This window comes from Salvelinus sp. IW2-2015, linkage group LG26, assembly GCF_002910315.2.
Source record: "Salvelinus sp. IW2-2015 linkage group LG26, ASM291031v2, whole genome shotgun sequence".
Lineage (NCBI taxonomy): Eukaryota > Metazoa > Chordata > Actinopteri > Salmoniformes > Salmonidae > Salvelinus > Salvelinus sp. IW2-2015.
The window spans coordinates 25,897,114-25,921,656 of NC_036866.1; the positions used below are offsets into that span (position 1 = coordinate 25,897,114).

Sequence of the window (24,543 nt, forward strand, 5' to 3'; positions counted from 1 at the left end):
GAGGACTTTGGTGTATACTGAGGTTTCACTGTGTGTTTTGTGTGTGTTTGGGCATGTGATGGTTTATGAGTGTTTGTTTGTCATACACTAGGCAAGGCTTATCTGCTCACACTGGGTTTCCACGTCACAGCTCGGTGCATGTTTTCCATTTTGTCTTGTTTCTCTGAGGCTCTGCGTAAATTAATCAGATTTGGATGTACTTTCCCATGTTACAATCTGGGAATTGTTAAAGGATTACCGACTGTTTGGAATCAAGGTCCGGTAAAGGGCGTATTTGGATCATTCTTAAAGTTGGTCATGATCACTGTAATTAAACAATTGATTAAAACACGACATCACACAGCACATACGGGCCCCTCCACCCCCAAGCCTTATGTAGAGACATGGACCTACATAATCCTCAAACACTGTAACTATAGTAACCAGTGGAAAAGTGTCTGCATGTAATGTTGAAATGGGCTGTCTATGAAGCCTGCCATCAGTGTTCTCCACCCCCCTATCTGTGTATCCACTCAGACAGGAACACTGCTGGGAGGGGAGGGGAGGGGGTGAGTTGGTGACCCATGTGTTTGCTGAGGTTGACAGATTAGCCCAGCCTCTCTTGGAGAAGGCAAATTTAGCTTGGCATAAGAGCCAATACCTTGGGGGATGTTGTAGCCACAACAATTGCCCACCCCCTACTCCCCTCACAACCCCCTTCAGACCCCCACTCCTCCTCTCTGTGGATCTTCAGTCTTTCTCTACCAACCCCCTCAACGGTCAGGCTGACTTGAAGCACAGGAACAAAAAGCCAGCCTCACTAAAAGCCTGATTTTTAAAGGAGAGGTGATCTAACGCATTGTATTCACAATCTGAGTCACCACAGAGTCATTGATCGTACGGTAAACTGTGGGAGGATTGTGGAGAGCAGGAATTAATATGAATATTCCCTGAGGCATTGTCTGCCTGTGTTGCCTTCTATAGTTGTCTGCATGTGTCACTGGATTTATGCCTTCCTTTTTAAATGCCACTTGTAAGCTTTCTTTTCCTTTTTGACCAATAGCTCTGTGTGGAGCCTCCAGAGGAAAAACGTTGCCTTTCTTTGTGAATGTCTTAGTAGTGTTTCCCCATAGTACACATGGATCCAGCGTGTCCGTATGGCTGTTTGTGAAGAGATGCAGAGAGGGAATGCTTTTCGCACCAGCTCTTACCCATTCCCCTCCTCCCAGACTATTTTTTTCTGTTCTGTTTGTCCCTTTGCTGGGATGCTTTAGTGTTGACCACATTCCAGAGGGAGAGGAAAGCGGGGACTGTGGAGTGCTATCCCTCATGCACGAGCAGAGCGGGGAGCCACACCGTGACAGTGCTGTCCCCCTCTCCCACCCGCCCGCCAACCACACGTCCATGCTGTTCATGAATAATCCAGGCGGGCCGACGGGCCATTGCACTCAGCTGTGTGGGGGAAGATGCAAGAACAAAAGACAGGCAGCTCACAGCAGCCATGACTGAGCAGACTGGGATGAGAGGACAATGGCCAGCAGTGTCAGTACAGACCGAGGMAGACTGGGATGAGAGGACAATGGCAAGCAGTGTCAGTACAGACAGAGGCAGGAGGCACAGACTATAGTAAATCACGTTTGTATATCTAGGCGCTTGCTCTCATCACTGTGCTGCCATGCTAAATACAAGAGCTGGGATCTCTGCCTGTCCGCTTACGTCTACAGACCCAAGAAGAAGAAAAAACATCACCAAAAAATACTTAATCTTTCCTAGCAGATGTGTGGTTAGCTGTAGGAAACAATCTCTTTACCAGAATCCTTTCCTCATCTGCCACCAAACGTAAGGCCGGAGAAGAGCATTATTAAACCTGATTTAAAGGTGATAAATACTAAATGGTGTAAGGGGGAATTTTTCATGGACACCAGTGAGGGTGCCCTTGGTCCTGCTCTAACGGCAGAACCCACGCCAAGTTGTTCCGTTCCTGTCCAGTTCATACCTTACAACAGCCTGAAAGTATTTGACATCTCCAAACACACAGAGCCGTCCGGCCCCGGCCGTGTGCAGGCTGCAGCAGATGTGCCTGGGCCCGGGCCACAGAGGGGGCTATTGTATCTGCCCTGGCACCCTGTAGAGAGGCTCTTCTGACAAGGTGCTGAGGATTGTCGATCTGATGCCATTTGGCAAGGATGACACTAACTGTCCGACTGCCAAGTTCAGCTCACAGGATATACACTACTGGGCAAAGCTGACTGACCTACCACTTTCCTGATAGCACAGTGACTTCCATTTGTTCTGCTGGGGAGTTTTTAGAATMATTTGCATATGTTATCCCTTCTCACAAAAAATGTAACTTGTCTTGTCATGAGATATTGTACAATGATTTGAACAATATACATTTGGTGTAATATGGCATAGCTTACTATAAATGTCCCTTTAGGAATGGGCAGATAAAATATCTTAAGAGTACAGACCCGAAGGGTGAACCTTAATTCCTGCAGTTAGTGAATGCTAAATAGTACTAGTTTCCCATGTTGGCCTAGTGCGTTAGTTGGAGGCATTGACCGCTGATGTTGATGTTTGGTTAAAGTGTGGCATACGGCTGCAGCGTAGCTTAGGAGATGTTTGACCGTAGTCCTTCCATGTGACTTGCGGAAGTGTGGGACTCCCCTGGCTTAATAAGGGATGGGCAGGGCAGCTTCATGGTACAGCCGCCCTGCCCTGTGTCGTCAGTTCTATGGAAATACACACCTCTGTTATTCACACTGATATTAGACTTACCTGTCAATGTGGGTTGTGGTTCTGGAACAGATTGGTATGAGGGGAAAAGTCATGGTAGATTTCTGTCAGTTTGGAAATGGGAGCCCACAAATAATTGAATGACATTCTAAAAATTATAAATATTTCAACAGCATTTTTGTGATGAACATTTTTATAGATTATACTTTTTTTTTTGTATGCACACAAAAGCCTACAAAATGTAGGCCTAAGCTTTTGTTTTTTCTTTTGATTGTTTGTTCGAAAACCCTCTAGCATGAACAACTGTCCTGGGAAATGTAATCCGAAGATGAGAGCGAGAGAGAGAGAAGTAGCAGGTAGCAAGTCAAGGATGGCCCCTGTGTGCTCAGACAGAGCTTTTAACTGGAATGCCTCATTTTGGGGGCCCTTAATCTTCACATAAGGGAATGTATGGGCTAAAAGGAACCAGGAGCAGCTTCCCCATGAGCCAGGAAGCATAGAGCTGGGAACTAATGACATATGCTTATGAAGGTGGAGAAGGAAGCAGTGGATAAAACGGGGTCAACTTCAGAATGGACTGACCTGAGTAACAGTGATTAGAATTAGAATATGATGTGTGCACGGTGGCGGGGATGGGATTGGGAGGGGAGGGTGATTCTAACGATTGGCTGGGGGGGGGGGGTGCTTGCTGCTTGCCTCGAACCAAAGGCACATAGTGACTGAGGGGGATGTGGTGGTGGTATGGGGTTCTGGGGGAGGTGATTGCACAGCTAAGACTGTAAATCCTGAGCTGTGCTCTCGCCTGGGGGCAGCCAAGCTGTTTATCAGCATCTCCGTTTGAAAGAAATCATTCTCCATTGCAGTGCTATCTGCCTTGACCTACTTCTGGAGCGCCTCTATGACTTGTTGCTTGGCATTTTGGTCAAGACCGTTACCACTTTAGACAGCGTCTTGAGGTAATAGGTCCTGAAGGCATGGCTCTTCTGTTGCTCCTATTTACTTGATGCTTTTTTGGTTGATGACAGTTAATTAGTGGAAACCTGAAGCAGACATTAGTGGAATCCTGCCCCACCACTTCATCTGAAGGGCTGGACAGATATAGGTCAACATAACTAATGGTCAGTTTTATATCAAAAGTGTCCATGGCTTTGTGGGCTGCCTTGTGCTTTGTGTTGCGATGGTTGGCTTTTGTGTTTGGTGCTATTAAGAGCGCTGAGGGTGATGGGGGGAGAGTGCAAAGCTCGCTGTGGAGTTCAGTGGAAGAAGGGGTGGGGGGGGGGTGTGGGGTGTTGAAAGAGAAGCTGTTTATTGGCTACACGCTACAGAAACAGCTTTTGGCTGTACTGCATGACTGGGCATTTGTGACAGCTAGAGTCCTGCTTGCCACATCTGCCCCAGGCACTGTGCATTCTACCAGTCAGACTGGAATCAATCACTTTCCACAGTTAAGCTAAAGAGCCTGTTTCAAGGCCCACTGATTGTCCTCTGTTTGTCTTAGTGCTCATAATATAAGGGAAATGTTACATGGAGCCCTTTTTGTCTTTTTGTGTTAGCCATCTCACCCTAGTCTGAGAACACTAGGGAAGTGAAAGTGACTTATTTTCAGATGATTTGGAAAAAATTTACTAATTACTGAGTAATATATGGCTGTGCACAGTCAGTGATCATGCTGGGTCAAAAGAAGTGATAATCATTCTGTGGACCATCTATCGCTCTGTCTCTTTCATTTTGTCCTCTGAATCTAGGGCACAGGCTCAGCATCAACAAAACTGTCCATTTCAGCTGGAATAAAAGGGCAGTCGGCACCCAATGTGTTCAAGTACACGGCAATACCTGTTGGTTAGACTTCCAGTGTTTTAATTGGCCATTCGGTGAAAGTAGGTTTTTAGGCCATTTCATTAGCTGGTTTAGGGCCCCATAGCTCCCCGTGGGTCTGTTTGATTCCAGGGGAGCTCTGGACAGCACAGTGGGATACTATCACCTTGTTTAAGGCTAGGATATCAGCCTCACTGTTCCAACGGCTGACTAGAGGTTGCCACTTTGGGACATAGGAGGTCCCACGTGGCCTGGGTTATTGGCTTAACCAGTGGCTTATTTAGGTCAGTTTTATGGCTTGAACATCGGAGGGTCAAGCTAATTCTCATATCAATACAGGTAGCCTAGTGGTTAGAGCGTTGGGCCAGTAACCGAAAGGTTAGATTACATTTACTCTAATCAACTTCTGGGGAGATTAAAAAATAAAAATAAATAAAAAAGGTACTCATTACATAACTGTGTGTTGTTCCAAAGCAATAACATCAAAACAGCAATGCTGCAAGGTTGATACAAGCAGTGGTTCCCAAAGTACGGTCTGCGGCTCACGGAGGTACAGAAGGGGGTCCAGGCCAGAGATTTTATTTAATTATTATTGTTTTTTTACATTTCATTTTTTTAAATATCAATATTGCTAGCAGATTAAACAAATTTGGCCAAGTGGTATGTGGAAAAGTTGCAGATACAATGTAATATTATTAATATACAATATACCCTTAAATGTGACCGACTGACTTGATTTGGTCTTTTTTTACATTGGATAAAAGTAGAGACTCAGAGCTAGAAAATGGTATATCATACACTACAGTTGAGGAACAATGGGAAAGCAATTCTCCTTTGAAAGTTGATAAACTTGTAACATCACTTTTGAGAAAAAGTCCCTTGAATATTTTGGTACCTACTGGAGAGCGCTTCTTTGTCTACACCCATTCAGCATCATTCACACCCTTTTAAGCTTTAGCCCCACCCATCTCTAAGGATTCACGTGTGAGGCTATGGACAAAACAACCAAAGATTTCAAGACTAAAGGCTGGTTTATACTACGGATGTGTTAGTAAATGTAATCTGGAGTGCCAGAGTGTGCTCTGGGCGTTCGTCAATTCAGAGCGTTGTCAGATTGGTCGTTCATAAATTCAGAACATTTCGCTCTCGGAGTGCACACTGGACACTCTGGCTGAAAAGTAGGGATGATCTGAGCGTTCTGACCTAACAGCAGCAGTCAAGCACCCAGCTAACGTTGGCTAGCTTGCTAGCTACTTCCAGATACAAACGAGAGAATGGCTTACTCTGACCATTTTTACTCACCATAGCAGAGCTGGTTAGGCTGTTTTTATGTTATCCAGAGCGTTGGTGACTGCAACTGTGCTGCTGGCAACAATTTAGTTATTCGTCAGCTATTTTGCGCTCTGTTACACTCAGACGAGAGTGCTCTGATATTGGAGTAGATAGACGTAGCTGGTAAATTCGCTCTGGCTATCGACAGTTGTTGCAGTGACATCATAAACATTCTATTGAAATAGTTAGTCTTTTGTTTAGACATGTAGCTAGCTAAACAATGAGCTATAATCCCAGCTCATAATGTTACTACCCTGCATGAATTTGCAGGTAGCTAACCAACCAGGTTCAATGTTAGCTAGCTAACATTMGGATATAACTACCAATGCAAATGGCTCTGAGATACAAATAATATTACTACACAGGCCTCCCGAGTGGCGCTGTGCGGCTTCGCTGGGTTGTGTTTCGGAGGACGTACAGCTCTCCACCTTTGCCTCTGCCTCTCCCGAGTCTGTGTGTGTGTGTCTCTGTCTCTGATACACGTAACATTTCTACTACGTGATATCTTTCAAAAAAAGCCACATTAGAAACTACCTACACATACTGACCAGCTCATAATATAGACCGAAGTGTGCTACATGGCAGACCAATCCCAACTCCTCTCTCGACATGTCCAGTCAACTCATTATCTCAGCCAATCATGGATAGCGGGAAGGTTGCAGACTTTTTCCATGGCTAAACCAACTAGGCCCGTAATTTAACAATTGTATTCATATTTACAGATGGCATACATGTTTGATATTAAGGCACATGAAAGACCATATGTTCCAGAAGGCATTTCTGCCCCAAAACTAATTTTGATAAAAATATTTCAAGACTTTTTGTGCACAGTGCGTACAGAATTATCTTGGGTTATTTGAGCATAGCGGTCAGAATATTGGTGTGGAGGAAGGAGTCTTACATGCTCACATCAAGCACACAATCTCTTTTAGGCTTTACCTTAAGACAAAAGAAGGGAAAGTGTTTTTCATAGAAATATTTTCTTTTTTTGATAAAGATATAGTACACACTGTTCTCTACCGGGCTGGGAAGAGCGAGTGCAAGCTGATGAACTTAATTGCTGTGTAAGGACACAGCATTCAGTTAGCAACCACAGAGTAAATACTGTGTAATCGATGAGAATAGAGCCACAGCACAGCTTTCAAGATGTGTGCTGATGTAGTTTGGAATTAGTTTGTAAAAGTGATATGCTATGCCTAGTTGATTTTCATATGCTTCAGATGGGGCTTTATTTGAAATCTCATTAAGCCCGAGACTGCCTGGCTGTCACCCCGAGCAGTTGACTCATACGTAATGTCAATGACCTCAGTCTTCCTATTTACCCTGTTTTGCTCTCCAATTAAATGTGTAGCCTAATTGATGACCAACGTAAGGCTCATCCTTTGCGGTCCTTTATACATTAGTTACCAAAATGTTTCGGATTGTATCACACAAACCCAAGGCTTTTCATTTAGCATGTTTAGAATTCCCACAGGGACCAGCACAAAAAAATAATTGAAATGTATGTACTCTGTACTGTAAGTCGCTCTGGATAAGARCATCTGCTAAATTACTCAAATGTAGAATATGCAAACCGAAAGCACAGCTAAATATGCTAAAACTGCTTGGTCATAAACATTTAATAATTTTACACATGGTCTCCTCAGTGATCTAATGCTCTCTCTGTTTCCCCTGACAACAGTATATCAAGATCCCCGCCCCGTCCCCAGAGGCCCCAGATGCACTCCGGGTCTTCTCCTTCTACCTGTCCAGTGATAGCAAGGACAAACCTCAGGCCAGCTTTGACTGCATCCACCAGCATGTCTCAGGGTAAGCCCACTCTACTGTTTTCAGTCAACCACAGATGGAATTCAAAGCCAGTTCACAGTAGAGCTGGGACGATAAACCAAACATTTTCGACACCGACCATACCGATCACTTATTGTAGACATTTTGCTGATATTGTATAGTACGATAAGTAGCCTATACTAGAGAAATGTCAAATATGAAATGAATTACGTTTGCTAATATGGGTGATTGTTAATTGGACAATTGATGGCTACAACCATCAAACTAGTAGTAGAAGGTTAAAGGATAATTTAAAGAACAGTGGTGCTCATTTTTATTAACTTATTGTATTTATTGTTATGGCATCAATTCAGGCAGTTTATCATGATATGTATTTGTGCCCATATCGCCCCAACTAGTTCAGTCAGATTGGGACCACAGGGAATTTTGAGACACTGCTCTCTCTCTCTCTCGCTCTATCTTTCATTGCTAACGCAAGTAACCCTTGTCCCCATGTGACTGACCGCTAGAAACCAGTGACAGCTTATCCCAGACTGTTTTTCTTACCATGTATAGTTCAGTCTTATTTTTGAACTACTCATAACCTCTGACCTTTTGAAGTAAGCACTATTTGTTGAGGTCTTGTTTTTCCTTTGAGTTACTGTAAGCACCTATTTAGCGTGCTGTGTTCCTGAAGTTTGAATGCTGGTGTATTAGTATTTCATATTTTATTAGGATCCCCATTAGCTGTTGCTTCAGCTATTCCTGGGGTCCACACAAAACATAAAACATGACATGGTACAAAACATAAATAGACAAGTGCAGCTCAAGGACATAACTACATACATTTTTAAATGGGAAAAATAGACAAAGTCCTGTACTTACACCACAGAGGGACCTACAGTGCCTTGCAAACGTATTCATATCCTTGGATTTCTTCACATTTTGTTACAAAGCAGAATTAAAAGTTACTTAATTGTCATTTTTTGTCAACAATCTACTCAAAATACTCTGTCAAAGTTCATTAATAGAAATGACATAACTAAAATATTCAGCCCATATGTTCAGGCATGTCTAAATTAGTTTAGGAATAACATTTGTCTTAAAAAAATGACATAAGTTACATGGACTCACTCTGTGTGAAATAATAGGGGTTGACATAATTTTTTTGAATGACTAACCCTTCCTCTGTCCCCCCCATACATACAGTCAGTCAAGTATTGAATTCCATGCACAGATTCAACTACAAAGCTTCATAAAGAAGGGCAGTGATTGTTAGATGGGTAACAATAACAAATCAGACATTGAATATCTCTTTTAAGCATAACCAAGTTAATAATTATGCTGTGGATTATGTATTAAACCACCCAGACACGTCAAAGATACAGTTGTCCTTCTAAACTGAGCTGCAGGACAGGAATGAATACATTAGCTGGAATACACTTTATCGGTGCAAAGGAGGACAGAGCACGTCCCCATTCTCATCGACGGGGCTGTAGTGGAGCAGGTTGAGAGCTTCAAGTTCCTTGGTGTCCACATCACCAACAAACTAACATGGTCCAAGCACACCAAGACAGTCGTGAAGAGGGCACGACAAAGCCTATTCCCCCTCAGGAGACTGAAAAGATTTGGCATGGGTCCTCAGATCCTGAAAGTTCTACAGCTGCACCATCAAGAGCATCCTGACTGGTTGCATTACTGCCTGGTATGGCAACTACTCGGCCTCCAACCGCAAGGCACTAGAGGGTTGTGTGTACTGCCCAGTACATCACTGGGGCCAAGCTTCCTGCCATCCAGGACCTCTATACCAGGCGGTGTCAGAGGAAGGCCCTAAAAATTGTCAGAATCCAGCCACCCAAGTCATCGACTGTTCTCTTTGCTACCGCACGACAAGTGGTACCAATGCACAAAGTTTGATACCAACAGGACCTTGAACAGCTTCTACCCCCAAGCCATAAGACTACTAAATAGCTGACCAAATAGTCACCCAAACTATCTGCATTGACCCTTTTTGCACTAACTCTTGACTCATTAAATATGCTGCAGCTACTGTTTTATCTATCCTGTTGCCAAATCACTTTACCCCAACCTATATCTACCTCAATTACCTTGTAACCCTGCACATCACCTCGGTACTGGTACCCCCTGTATATAGGACAGTTATCGTTACTCATTGTTTATTTATTTATTTGCCTATTTTTCTCTGCATTGTTGGGAAGGGCTGTAAGTAAGCATTTCATTGTTGGTCTACACCTGTTTTTTACGAAGCATGTGACCAATACAATTTGATTTGATTCTGAAAGTAACACACACATTGTTTGACAACGTAACCATTATAATATTACCCAGTTTGAAAAAGTTAAAGTAATCGGAGTACGTAACGCATTATGTGAACAACTACAAATACCTAGGTGTCTGGTTAGACTAAACTCTCCTTCCAGACTCACATCAAACTTCTCCAATCCAAAGTTAAATCTAGAATTGGCTTCCTATTTCGCAACAAAGCATCCTTCATTCATGCTGCCAAACATACCCTTGTAAAACTGACCATCCTACCAATCCTCGACTTCGGTGATGTCATTTATAAAATAGCCTCCAATACCCTACTCAATAAATTGGATGCAGTCTATCACAGTGCCATCTGTTTTGTCACCAAAGCCCCATATACTACCCACCACTGCGACCTGTACGCTCTCGTTGGCTGGCCCTCGCTTCATACTCGTCACCAAACCCACTGGCTCCAGGTCATCTACAAGTCTCTGCTAGGTAAAGTCCCCCCTTAGCTTGCTGGTCACCATAGCAGCACCCACCTGTAGCACGCACTCCAGCAGGTATATCTCTCTGGTCACCCCCAAAACCAATTCTTCCTTTGGCCGCCTCTCCTTCCAGTTCTCTGCTGCCAATGACTGGAACGAACTACAAAAATCTCTGAAACTGGAAACACTTATCTCCCTCACTAGCTTTAAGCACCAGCTGTCAGAGCTGCTCACAGATTACTGCACCTGTACGTAGCCCATCTATAATTTAGCCCAAACTACCTCTCCCCCTACTGTATTTATTTATTTATTTATTTTGCTCCTTTGCACCCCATTATTTCTCTCTACTTTGCACATTCTTCCACTGCAAATCTACAATTCCAGTGTTTTACTTGCTATATTGTATTTACTTCGCCACCATGGCCTTTTTTTGCCTTTACCTCCCTTATCTCACCTAATTTGCTCACATTGTATATAGAATAATTTTTCTACTTTATTATTGACTGTATGTTTGTTTTACTCCATGTGTAACTCTGTGTTGTTGTATGTGTTGTTGTATGTGTCGAACTGCTTTGGTTTATCTTGGCCAGGTCGCAATTGTAAATGAGAACTTGTTCTCAACTTGCCTACCTGGTTAAATATAGGTGAAATAAATAAATAAAAATTACTTTTGTAACGCGTTACCCGCAACACTGCACATGTTTCGGGTAACGGTGAGATCAGAGAATGGTGAGATCAGTGTTTGTGGTCATTTAGGGGTCAAAGGTAGCTCTGTGCTGCTCTGTTTGCACCGCAGCTCATAGGCATCTTCACTTGTTGTACAGCTTAATGCCATAGGATGTGAGGAATGAGCATGAGGACAGAAGTCAAAGAACCGGTCATGGGAGTGAGGCAAATGTCACACGTAGACAGAAACACAAATACATTTTCACGAAATGCTCTATTGAGTGGAAGTACTGTGTGATATTTTGTACATTACCAGTTGCTGCTATGTGAGTCTGATCCTGTGTTCTCCTCAGGGAGGGCAGGGAGCACCTGGAGGGCCAGGGCAGTATTCAGGACAAGATCACTGTGTGTGCCACTGATGACTCATACCAGATGACCCGAGAGCGCATGTCTCAGGTTGAGAAGGACATCATGAGCAGGTCGGCCATCGAGATCAAACCAGGCACCACACATGGTAAGTCTGCAGTCACAGGCTGCCTTTACCTATGCTGCCTGAGTTGGGTCCAAACCAGCTTCATACTGAGCCCTTTGCTGCCTGGGGATCAAGGGAAAAATAATGGAGGTGTTTAATGTTCTCGGAAAGCTTCTAATCCATCGCCTTCTACCATCTTGTCCTGCTGATAATTGCCATATGGTGTGGAAGTTTTCACATAATTGATCAAAGTACTGGGTTGCAATTATTCATGCGAGAGGGAAGGCCTCTTTTTCTTCTTCTTCTTTTCCCTTCATTTTGACCAGATTGCTTAGGCATGTTGCCAACCTGCCTACCAGCTCCATTAATGTGATTGAGTTTGCCAGAAGTATGCACTAACTAGTCTCATGCTGAGTGGATGAAGTTTTGCCTGAGAGTTTAATTACAGTGGCTGCGACTCAATTAGTTTTCATCTATTGAAAAAACTGAATCATGTATGCAGATTCTTTGAAGCAAAGGCCATAATTCATCATAAGAACTTAAGAACTAATGAAGATGCAAATTAAAACGATGTTTATTTGCGCCACAAAGTAAATAAATAATTGTGGGAGCATACCAGTGCAGTACATGTCTTTACACAGCATCTGAACCAGTGGGACCGTTGGAATGTGCATTAGTTATATTTCATCCAGGAGGAGGGTGTAGACACAGGCATACCTCTGTGTCTTCTGATGGGTTATGTCTTGTTGTCTGAAGGGACATGTTACAGATGCTGTGTATTATAACCTGGAGACACATAAAAAATTGCTGCGTTTATGACGTTATACTAGTGGATTTAAGCCATCTTTGCACACACTGACAGTTTTACACATATTGTCTAAAACATAATTACAACATAACATTAATGGTAATTACTGCACAAGCCATTTTCTAYAGCTGTTGAAGCAAGCAGCACACATTACCTCCCATGCTCTGCTGCTGAAAATKGGCCTCTTGAGTGTTCTTGCACAACCCTGTTAAATGTAGCTGGCATGTTTGCTGTGTAATATCTCTGCTGAATGAGTACAAAACAAAGAGCTATTTCTTATCCAAATACATCATTTTACATTAAAGTTTATCAAGTAAAAATGTAGAAGTCCACTTGCAGTCTTAGCCTGGGAATATTGACATTGGTTCTCATGTTTGATCATGTTTGATCAGGTGTTTAACGCCACTTTAAATGTGTACATAACACTGCAACAAAATTTCCCTATGGGGACAATAAAGTAAGTAAGTAAAGGTAAGGCACACAACTGGGCTCACTTCCCCACAGCATGGACGGGACAGTAAGGTGCCCATATACTTGATATCAAAGGGAACTTAAATTAAAGGGTCATAAACTATACGTCATATGCGCTACGGAGCACACAAACTGACATGTTTCTAAATACATGTTCAGTAGTGATAAAAGTATTGGGAAGCTATATCTGGAAACTCATTGGCAGCCCCATCTCCCACCACCTGTATGCTGTGATTACAACTTTTTGAGGTCGGTTCTGTTTTGGTTGGATTCAGATTTTTTTTTTATTATCATGGTTTCGATTTGTATTATGTAATAATGACATTACATTGATTTTAGAGATTTTAATTTTTTTGTTACTTTTACCACTTTTTTTCCTTCACAATTTTGTGGTTCGCCGTCATTAGACTCTGGAGCAGTGGAAGCGCGTTCTCTGGAGTGATGAATCACGCTTCACCATCTGGCAGTACAACGGACGAATCTGGGTTTGGCGGATGCCAGGAGAACGCTACCTGCTGAATGCATAGTGCCAATTGTAAAGATTGGTGGAGAAGGAATAATGGTCTTGGGCTGTTTTTCATGGTTCAGGCTAGGGCCCTGAAAGGAAATCTTAATGCTACAGCATACAATGACATTCTAGACGATTCTGTGGCAACAGTATGGGGAAGGCCCTTTCCTGTTTCAGCATGACAATGTGAGGTCCATACAGAAATGGTTTGTTGAGATTGGTGTGGAAGAACTTGACTTGCCTTCACAGAGCCCTGACCTCAACCCCATCGAACACCTTTGGGATGAATTGGAACGCTGACTGCGAGCCAGACCTAATCGCCCAACACCAGTGCTTGACCTCACTGATGCTCTTGTGGCTGAATGGATGTAAGTCCCCGCAGGAATGTCCCAACATCTAATGGAAAGCCTTCCCAGACGAGTGGAGGCTGTTATAGAAGCAAAGGGGGGACCAACTCCATACTAATGCCCATGATTTTGGAATGAGATGTTTGACGAGCAGGTGTCCACATACTTTTTGTCATGCAGTGTATGGCTCTTACAAATGCGCCCTGTATATACAGCATAAATATACACATACCCAAACTATATCAGGCATGGTAATTAACTGAAAAACAGTTAATTTTGGTCATGCAGTGTATTTGTGTAGGAATGTATATATTTTTGTATTTAGAGATCGATTGGGTATAATGTGTATATTTACGTTGTGTATACAGGGCGCATTTGTAAAAGAGATCTAAGTCCCCAATCAATACTTTAAATTGCCTGAACCGCACCAGAACGTCAAGATGAAATGGATTTACATTTTTGGCCCAGCAATAAGGTGCATTAAAACTAAAAGCAGATTTACCTAGCTCAGCGGAGACCATAGGAACCTCATTAACTAATCCTGTGAACGGGTTAGGCAACTCGGGTGTCTATACTTCAACTGCAAAGTTAGATAAGATGGAATTAAGTAGTGCCTTGTAAACAAAAAGGGAGAAATTTAGAGATCTATGGGTCTTTAGTGAAGTCCAGCCAMCCTTTTGATGCAGTGATGAGTAAAAAAATGAAGGGCACTATGGTAGATGCATCCAAAGGTTTAAGAGTAGTAGCAACTGGACTTGGATAAATAATATTACCATACTCAAGAACAGATAAAAAGGTAGACTGAATAATCTGCTTCCTGTTGCTTTTCTTTAGAAACGCCGACTTTAAATCTTAGCTTCTTTACCAGCTCATCTACAGTATGATTTATTTTTTTAAACGTCAAATCTATATCAATCCAAATACCTAAGTATTTATATGCGGCAACACGTTCAATTGGAGAACCATCTAATGAGTGAACATCTACTTCATCTGAAACATTCTCAGGAGAGTTTGAAAACAACACGTGAGACACTACACCTAGTTAATTACCACATTTCTGCGCTGAACTAGGTTGAACATTTGCTTAATGTAAACTACAACTCCCATCAGTTCAGCGTCCCACAGTTCTTGACTTGATTTCTCTCGTGAATGATTTGATTTCACCCTAGAGAAAGGGCGCGTTGGGCTCATAAAATACTACGTGGAATTCAAGTAATGAACTGACATTAGTCAATTAACTTAGTTGTTTAATTAATAACCGAAAACCCCCCCAAAATGTCTGTTAATCGCTCAGCACTAGCTAGTATTGAGGTTAAGAAAGGTTAGGCTTGGTTAGTCCAGTTATGGGTGGGTCTGGTTAGACTCATTTATCTGGTAAGGAGAACATCAGGTAGCAGTAGGACATGCCAATACACCCAAGGAGTGAGGAATACCACAAACTGTGTGCTGTCTTTCAGATGAGATGATAAGCCAAGATCATAATTCTCTGTGATCACTAAAGATCCTATGGCACTTAATGCTAGAGTAGAACTTAACCCCGCCCTCCTGGCTAAACTCCAACCTGAGAACTCATCCTAAGCCTGTTATATGCTCACTAACTCCTCACTTCTCTGCTTGGTCTGGTGTCAGTCTGACGTACATTACATATTGTTGTAATGCATTACACCTTGGTGACAGATTGGATGAGGAACACCCGATAATCTCAAACTGAGTTATGATGGTCTTCGGTGTAACTATACATGTTGGATGAATGCTACTGTTGTGGTTTCAATGTGATAGTCATGTTTTGATAAACATTGGTGTATCTAGTTTAGGGTTGTCACGATACCAGTATCGCGATACTACAATACCTGATTTTCCATGGCAAACAGGAGAACACAAAGCAAACGTAACTCTTTGGTCCTTTAAAAAAGCTAGCATGGAAAATAAATGTGATTCTGGGTGACAATATAAGGCAGCTTGTTTCCAACAATAGGACTCAGGAAATTTAGTCCGCTTCATGTTTTGTTTCCTTGCAACGATACCTTTTTGAGTATCGCGATACTGGTATCGTGACAACCCTAATCTATTTTATTTACTGTTTTTGATTTTGTACGCCATGATGTTGAACAAATGTTTTTTTACAAAAAGGAAAACAACCCATATCATATTTCTGAAAAGCAACTTATGTTTCAGTCAAGCATGTGCAGTTCTGCTGGTTTTATGTAAAGGCTATACAGAAGACAGAATAGCGTTTTACAAACTTTCCCATAACCAACTACATGACAAGCAGATTTAATTTATTGTTAGCGTCTAGTCGCTGCTTGTTTAAAATGAGGCAATACAGGCTATTTCTCTACACGACAGGAAGATATTGGACTGTAAAATGTATGCGTCTTGAACCAGGGTAGCTGTTACGACAAGCTCTCGAAACTACATTGCATTTGGCAAAAGCAGAGATTTACCCTCGGATTTACCCTCAGGCCCAGAGTTGATTAAAAAAAAATAGTTTGTTGCTGGGGTTCATATTATATGTTGATGATATTGTCATTTTTCACATTAAGAAAATGTCATGAATTGTATGTATAATGTTTGATGCATAAGAATAGAGACATTTTGGTGAGTTGTTATTCAATATCTTTAACATTATTACATTCCAGTTGTGCAACAACTATGGCCTTTTTAGAAATGTGAAATTGAGTGCATGGAGCCAAATAATTTACATACTCCGTAAAATACTATTTAGATTGTCATATCTAAACCTACTCTAGCTCCCGGGTGGCACAGCGGTCTAAGGCGCTGCATCTCAGTGCTAGAGGCATCRCTACACACCCTGGTTCGATTCCAGGCACAACAGGCCGTGATTGGGAGTCCTATAGAGCAGCCCACAATTGGCCCAGCGTCCTTTGGGTTTGGCCGGGGTAGGCCGTCATTGTAAATAATAATTTATTCTTAACTGACTTGCCAAGTTAAATAAAATATAATAGATCAACTCTTTCACGTACAATACTTTACGTAATGCAGTAGATGCATGATACCAGAACCACACTGCTCCCACGTAGAGGCTGTGCTTTTCATCCTATAGCAACCTTGAAAGCAGATCTTAAACGTTTAATGAGATTAGGTTGGGAGATACATGTACATGCAGTAAAAGCACCACCATGTCCTGCTGGCTTGGAGCCAGGTTAATTAGTGCTGCAACAGGAAAAATGGTCTCTGTGTGTGAGTGAGCAAGGTGCTTTAGTTTCCATGCTCCTCTGTTTGCACAGGAACTGGCTAACCTCACTGTCAACCCTTTCACTGCACTCCGAGCCTGGTGCTGCGTACCAACACTTAACGCTTCGATCACACCGACAGCGTCATTGCGGTTTGGTACACCAGAATTGCATTCATTTCCAATGAAAGGATGCGTTTGTCTTGGAGCAGTGTGTTGCAGTGCGTTCGGTGTGGTGCATGCATTGGATTTATCGAACGTACGCATCAAACCTGTATGTGTAGACGGCTTGACAGAAACGGTAGCAGAAGGTGAATGTTGAACTTTTGTTGCATACATATCCAGATGATGCCGTGTACTATTTTGCGCAATGATGCTGTTGGTGTGATCAAAGGGTTAGTGTGTATGTGTACAGGAGGCTTTCATGAGGTCTGGCTAAATATTTTAAGACGCTATTTCCTACTAGGGACACAAGGTGCCATTCCTGTGTGCAGTATAAGAAGGTAGCTTTTATGTCGAAAAGATAGTTTGTAAGTGACTAAATATTTTTCTCGTCAAATGGCGCCTCTCTGTGCATCTCATTTTCTCTGTCAGGTAAATGTGTGAAGATCCAGAGGAAGCAGGGCCTGTCGTCAGGCATGGACAGCAGCAGCAACAAGCACTCCCCTAACAACAAGAAGAGCGGGGCCCCCAGCCCAGTAGCCCTCAGGCCCCTGAGAGACCGCATCATCCACRTCCTGGCCTTAAAGCCCTACAGGAAGCCTGAGCTGCTGTTGTGGCTGGAGAGGGAGAGGGCCACTCCCAAGGACAAGACTGACCTGGGAGCAGTACTGGATGAGGTGAGACCTGTAGAACGCAACATGGCACAACACTAAAACTGTACTCAGATACTAGACTGCAGATAAATGTACATGGTAGGTGCTGGTTTCACTAAGTGGAGATATAACTCAATAATGCACAACTTTTGCATATTGTATTCCAATTGTAATGCATTTGAAATGAATAAACAATCTATTTTGTAAATGAAACATTTGAAACATCACAGCAACTTTCACGTTGAAAGAAAGGACAGGGTCTTTAAAAGTGCCTCTGAGATTCAGCTGCATCTATAAGCAATTCTAAATCCCTCCAGGGATTCCAAATGGAAACACTGTAGAGTAGCCGCTCTGTCTCCCTCGCTCGCTCTCTACAGCCACTCAGAATCTAATGCTAATGGCTCCTTTTACAACCAAATGTTGAGCAGCTAAGTGATCTCAGTTGGTATATTTGAGGCGTACTTCCTGTTCTGGGTATGTTTGGGAGTCCCAGTGCAGTCATACAAGGAGCGACTGTGTCGCTGCTGCTACTGCCTCTACTGGTAGCTGTAATTAGAGCTGTGCTTTAATTATGTCTGGAGGAGAAGACGGTGTTTCCACCGGGGAGGGTGGGGTGTCTCCAGGCAGGCCAGTACTACTCTGACAAATGGTTGTCTGTCACAGAGGCTCTCTGGGTAGACTAGATTTGGTACTGTATTTGTGACTAACTTGGCACAATGCTAGTGTAATTGCTGTGTTTGCTATCAATTACTTTAATGGTGAACAATGTATAATTATTCTGACAGCCTGCCAGTTGAGCCTTTCTTTTAACCGGGGTCAAAAGTCTATTTAATGCTACAGGGACAGAGGGTTCAAATKTGTTTGTCATTGATTTGCAGGTTGCTAAACTGAACCACAAAGATCACAGCTTTACTCTGAAGGATGAGTTCTACAGGCTTGTCCAAAAGGATTGGCCCGGTTACCTGGAGGAAGAGAAGCCGCTCATCCATAGGCTCCTGGCCAGGTGGGTGTGGCTTGTACTTCTACTCACCTGTCTTCTCTACCATCATACTCTCCTTCACATTTTCACCACTGAATATTTAAATATTTACCTGTGTCATCATGTTGGTGTCATGGCGGAGAGTCCCCTAGTCTGTAGTTTATCTTCATTTAACCTTTTTAAGCGTCAGTAATTGGATGATTACCTCTCCTCAGTAGCGGGATGCTCTGATGCTTTTTGACAACGTGCTGGCGTTGAGACTGCAGGCCTACTGGATTACTGTGGCAGGCCGCTGTGATCATGGTGAAAGGAGAGACTCTAAATGACTATTTCTCTGCACAGATGAATTTCTTAATGGGCACATCAAAGCGGGGAGAGAAATATTCTCTGCTTGGTGTTGTCAAATAGCATTAATGTAGAGGAAGGTAGCATGGCTGAGCTGTTCAGAATGAGAGTGGACGTCATCCCACGTTAAGTACGTGTCCTATCCTGCCACTGGTCAGTTAAGGGGTGGGTTTCATAAGCTTTTTGGATGGACCTCCTGCCTGCTTATTGTTCCCATTCTGTTTACACTACTCAGATGTTCTAAAGAGAGCTCTGAATGGAAGTGAACATGTTGTTTTGCTGCATGTACAGGGCAAGGTAGCTGTTGATGTGGCTCATCAGTGTATGACCGTCTTTTTTTTAAACCAATTGTTTTTGATATCAGAGCCTTTCCTTATAGTTTATCCCAGAAAGCAACCATATTGCTGGAAGCCTAGTCTGTCAGAGGGTCTCATGTCTGGAATGTCCTGAAAGCCAGTGGTGCTTCCAGGAGATTCCATTGATCATGTAGTTGAAAAGGTCATGTGGCTGCTGTGGGAGGTATGATGGACCTCTGATTTCAGTGAGGTTTCTGTGAGGAAGGAGCTGGAGGAAGCAGATTGCCAGTGGAGAGAGGAGTGTTTGGCCTAACAGAGCCTGCATCTGGCACCATTGTTCTCCTCACTGAAGTGACTGGACACCGCTCTGTCTTAGTGCTTGCCTCTTGCAGATGTAATCTGTGTTCTGTAACCTAGAAACACTACATACAGCCTAACACTTTGAAACATGCTGAAAAACGTGTCAGTTTCACCCTGAGGTCAAGTGTAGATAATGGGAGTGTAACATCTGTCTGACAATGTGGTCTATTTGTTCTAATGCAATATTCATGTGAACAGCTGCATCAAGGTGGACTTTGCAGTAACCAACCGGTTCGACCTGTTTTGTGTTCTGTTTTCCTCTGTTAACATGGCCCCACCTCTCTCACTTCTCTGTAAACCATGCAATTGCAATTGGAGTTTGAACCATTATTTACTTAAGTGATAATGCCAGATGCCCGTGTTTTGAGGATATATTGGCACGGGTGTTGTTAGGCCCGAGAAAAAGTTGAGGTCCGGAAAACCGTGCCAATATATCCTCCAAACACCGGCTTCGAGGGCATTATCACTTTTATACAACCGGTTACCRACATTTTAAAATAATGATTTACATATTTTCATAAAACATGTTTTATTCATACTATTTCATTGTTCCACAAGATATAGTCCCGACACACATCTAGGGTTGCTACCCAAGCGGCGTTCTATCGGTTCGGTTGCCAGACTCATTCAGTCTTTATGTTCTGTATCTATGAACGCGACCCAGTCGTTCCTTCTAAATGTTCCACTGCCATCCTGGCTGGCAACATTCTTATCCCTTGCTTGCTAGCGAGCCAACTACGACTAATTTACAGCCACGTCAAACACTAGTTCAGCCAGAATAACAACAAAGTAGCGGCATTTGCGTTTGTTTAAGCTGTTTTCTAGTGACATTGTTATGGATGTACTCAAATAAAAGAGGTAATGATGTGCAACTTCGCCTGCCGTAGAAAATGTGCTCATCAGCACAGTGTTRTTCAGAGGAGCTAGCTAACACAATCACTTCAAACTGGACAGAAGGCAAACTAGCTGCACTTTGTTTCATTTTTCATGTTTTCTATTGATCATTTGTATGGATATACAAAGAGCAATGCTGATGTCGACTGGATGAGAACAGCTGCCTGCCTGTGTCTCATCCCGACTCCCGACACTTTCAACATTACTATGGGACAGCTGAAGATCGAATTTGAATATTGAAACAATGTTGCAAATGTCAGAGACAGACAGCAAGGTTTATACAAATATCCACTGTTGAAAACTAAATGTTAGTCTAAAAGAAATGTGTGATAATGTCTAGATGCTTTTTTTTTATAGTGGAGATAAAGTTTATAACTTCCCTGCCTGGGCTGATGAGACAGTGTATTGCGCAGATGGAACAGAGTAAATGGGTCTTTTAAAGTCATAGACTTAGCCGGTGGTAACTTGTGGAATTGACACCGGCTAAAATGCTGGTTTAACCAGTCTGCATTCCGGATTAGACCTACGCGTTGTATAAAAACTAATAAATCTGTCAACTCAAGCTTAACAATTTTTTTTATCTGCCCTAACATAAATGGAATAGCAAAGTAAAAATGTCTTCCCCTTCTAATGTTGCAGGAAACTGCAGCCACTGAGCAGCAGTAGCCAGTTGAAGAGTTTCCAGTCAAACCATTCATTCCACAAAACCCCTGCGGATTCTCCGTCACAACTCAGCCCGGTCAAGACTCCCTCTGTGGTAAATACTCCCCTACCTAACTCTAAAAGAATTTCTACATCCTGCCCTTACTCTTTGTTTTTCTTAAAAACTTGACATTGATTAGAAATAAGAGAATGCACAGATTAATTTCAAGGGTTAAATAATTTATGTTTGAATAGTGCTATGCCTTTTGACTTGGGCCTACTACAGAATAAGCTTGAGTAAAGGAGGAATGAGAGGAAAGTTTCTTGGTTTGGTAGCATCTGCTTTTTATTCATTGGAGTGCTGGAGGCAGTTCAGTCACTGACATTTTCAGGAGCCAGTTAGGATGTTTTAATGTAGCGGAGCCATTCCTTTCAAATGTAGGGTAAGTTGGTCTTCGCTAAGTAGTATTACAGGTAAATCCTCTTCTTTACCCTTCTCATAGAAACGCCCCGTGCCCTCCGACCTATCCGATTATCAGACCCCCAAAAAGCAAAGACTATTAGACCACAGTTTATCCCTGCAGTCCCCTTCCAATGGACAGCTTGGTCCCTTTGGAGCCCGTAGCTCATCTGGTCCAGGCAACACCAGTGTACAGACCAAAACAGAGTTTGAGAGAACCAACAATCACGTCCAGGGAAGCCCTAATGGTCTCTACACACGGCATAAACTGGGTTGCTCCTCCAGTATTCCCAAGCTGGAGAGGACAGAGCCAGGCCTAGCAGTACCAAGCCCCAAGCCCCCACAGACTGAGCCCTCCATCTGCACTGACCAGCAGCTAGCCAACGGCCAGCACAAAAAGAAGAAGTCCAAGAAGCACAAAGACAAGGACAGGGAGCGCTTAAAACAGGACTGGATAGAGAACAGTCCCGACCTGAAACAGAACCAGGAAAACATCACTGGTAAGACAATCACAATCTCATTCCCTATGTAATTTTCAACTAAATTCTATCATTTTGAGGCCTTGTTGACTGGAATGATAGCAGACACAGAACATGTTGATAATGATACAGTAATGACATCAAAGGATATATTTACAGCACCACTGGTCTATGACCACATTGAAATCAGAGAAGTTCAATAATTTACAAGAACCATCTAATCAGTGTATTTGAGCCAACAAGATTACAGGAAAGACTGCCCAGTATTTGTATACATACGAATAAACACTCTCCATATACATAAACACTGTCATTAAAACTTTCCATTTGCAAAGTAGTAAAAATCCAGTCAAAATGTCTGTTTTCCCTAACCCATATTTGTTACAGTAGTAAAAAAAACGACATGCTCTGGAAAAGTATTTTGAAACATCAAAGGGATCGGTCCCCAATAGCATAGGTGACTTATCTAGATATACGTCTCATAGTGAATTGCTGTAGGTTTTAAACAGAGTGACGACAAATCAATGATCTGAAGAGAATTTCCAGTGGAAAGGGTGCTGTGTATGTAGCTTCCGCTAGCAACCCCCATCCCTTTCCCTGGCTAGTGTGTAGATGATTCTGTGGAACAGCTGGGTGACCCACGGTTCATCGAGTCAGCAGGCTGCTCTGACTCCCAATCTGGGGCGCTTCTGGCGTCACCGCCTGCCTTGTAGCAGGTCTCTTATCCGTAGTAGTGATAAACTCCATCAGCCTTGGTATGATATGAGTTTTATCACGTTTGCATTGGCAGATTACATGAACTTTTTTTTTTCTCTGCTTGTTTTTATCTCCAGACAATGAGGGGGCTAAAACACCTGTCACTCGTACATCACCGGAGGAGCTGCCCGACTATTTAATGTAAGTTTAAACACACTGCTTCATTCACAAGTTCTCCAGAATTGCCCTGGGTTGCTGAGTTGTACTTCTAGGTTGAAGTTATGTGAAACCCATTCATGCTGTAAACATGGTACAAGTGAAACCAGTATGTGGTCTCAGGTCTCAGTCTCAGGTTCTGTTTCTGCCATCTGTTGCTTCAATGTTTTTGTTTAATGGTATGACTACTTTAGTCACTTTTGTTGTGAAAGGAAAGCGATTTGTTCCAAAAGGTCTGGATTCGGCTTGAAAACATTCACATAAATAGTGGAACATTTTGAAGTTTTAAATGATCTGTCAAATGTGCAGTAATAACACAGCTTCACTGAGAATGACTTAAAAAGATGAGGCACAAGCGCGTACCGATAGGACGCATGGGGTGTGAGTAGCTATATGTTATATGTAGAAACCAGACAATGTTTAAATCAAGCCTCTCAAATCGATAAATCAACATATCCCCAAGCAAGTGGGTGAGTGTGAGCGATCAGTTATGTACAACAGCGAACCAATCAGTTGGTAAAGTGGCGTGGTGACACGAGTCCAACAAGCCATGGCTTCCCCCRGRGGAAAAGACAAGGAGCAACTTGGAGATGCAAATGTGTGTAATGAACAGTTAAAGGTTATCTAGGAAAACATGGCTAAAATGCTCTCCATGCAAAACAAAACAAACTGCTACAATCTGTTATTACAAAATGAGATTTGCTAAAAAAGAAAATAGATGCTATCGTGTCAGTCACACACAAACAAGGCGTGCACATGAACGATCAAGACGACAAAATAAGCCTTTTGGAAACCAAGTTGCAAAATTTAGAAGATGAATTGGACGAAAGAACATGAGTGTTTTGTCCTTGTCCTTGATGTGAATCTATCACCAGAAGATAGAAGAATGCTAAATACCCAATCATTGTAATCTACAACCTGTCTGCTAGGATGAGAGAGACGAAGGAATACATTTCGATCAGACACTGGAGAAAAAGGGGATCAAGTCTCAGCTCTGCTTCCCGGCAGTGCTGTGGGTATCGAAGGGAACGCAAAGGATGGAATTCATAAGCGCCGGTGAATCCCGAGTCAAGCTACAAGAAACCTTCCCAGTTGAAGAGGACAAAGTAGGAAAAAAACGATGAGCGCACTAGGCTACATACAGTGATGCCTAACACCAGCTTATCTTAAGTTGAGACAATATCCTTTCCTCCTCCCCCAATACAACCTATACTTTCTCCAAGTAATTGTTTTCCTCTATGAAGTAACGACAGAAGTAACCAATGCCAATGGGCTACATGGACACTGAAAAGACAAGTCAAAAGGGGAAGTGTGGGTGTGGGAAAAGTGAAGGATGGTGAATAGGTGTGTCTGGGAAAAGTAAGGGATGGTGAATAGGTATGGGAGAGAATGGGTGTGTGGATACATAGGATGGATGTTGGGCGGGAAAGAATGAGAATGGATGAGTAAGTGGATGGGTGTAAGTGTGTCTGAGCGGTAGGAAGGGTGGGAAAAGTTGAGAGGTTGGTACA

At 42.7% G+C, this 24,543-nt stretch overlaps 1 protein-coding gene across 1 annotated transcript in view; it reads left to right on the forward strand.

The window, feature by feature from the left end:
- Nucleotides 1-24,543, forward strand: part of LOC111952608 (RNA polymerase II elongation factor ELL2) — a 48,034-nt gene that overhangs the window by 14,353 nt on the left and 9,138 nt on the right. Inside the window, exons 3-9 of the mRNA XM_023971457.2 lie at nt 7,544-7,671; nt 11,405-11,565; nt 17,445-17,689; nt 18,544-18,668; nt 21,179-21,296; nt 21,685-22,141; nt 22,954-23,017. Coding sequence (XP_023827225.1) covers nt 7,544-7,671; nt 11,405-11,565; nt 17,445-17,689; nt 18,544-18,668; nt 21,179-21,296; nt 21,685-22,141; nt 22,954-23,017 — 1,298 coding nt within the window. The remainder of the gene's footprint in view (nt 1-7,543; nt 7,672-11,404; nt 11,566-17,444; nt 17,690-18,543; nt 18,669-21,178; nt 21,297-21,684; nt 22,142-22,953; nt 23,018-24,543) is intronic.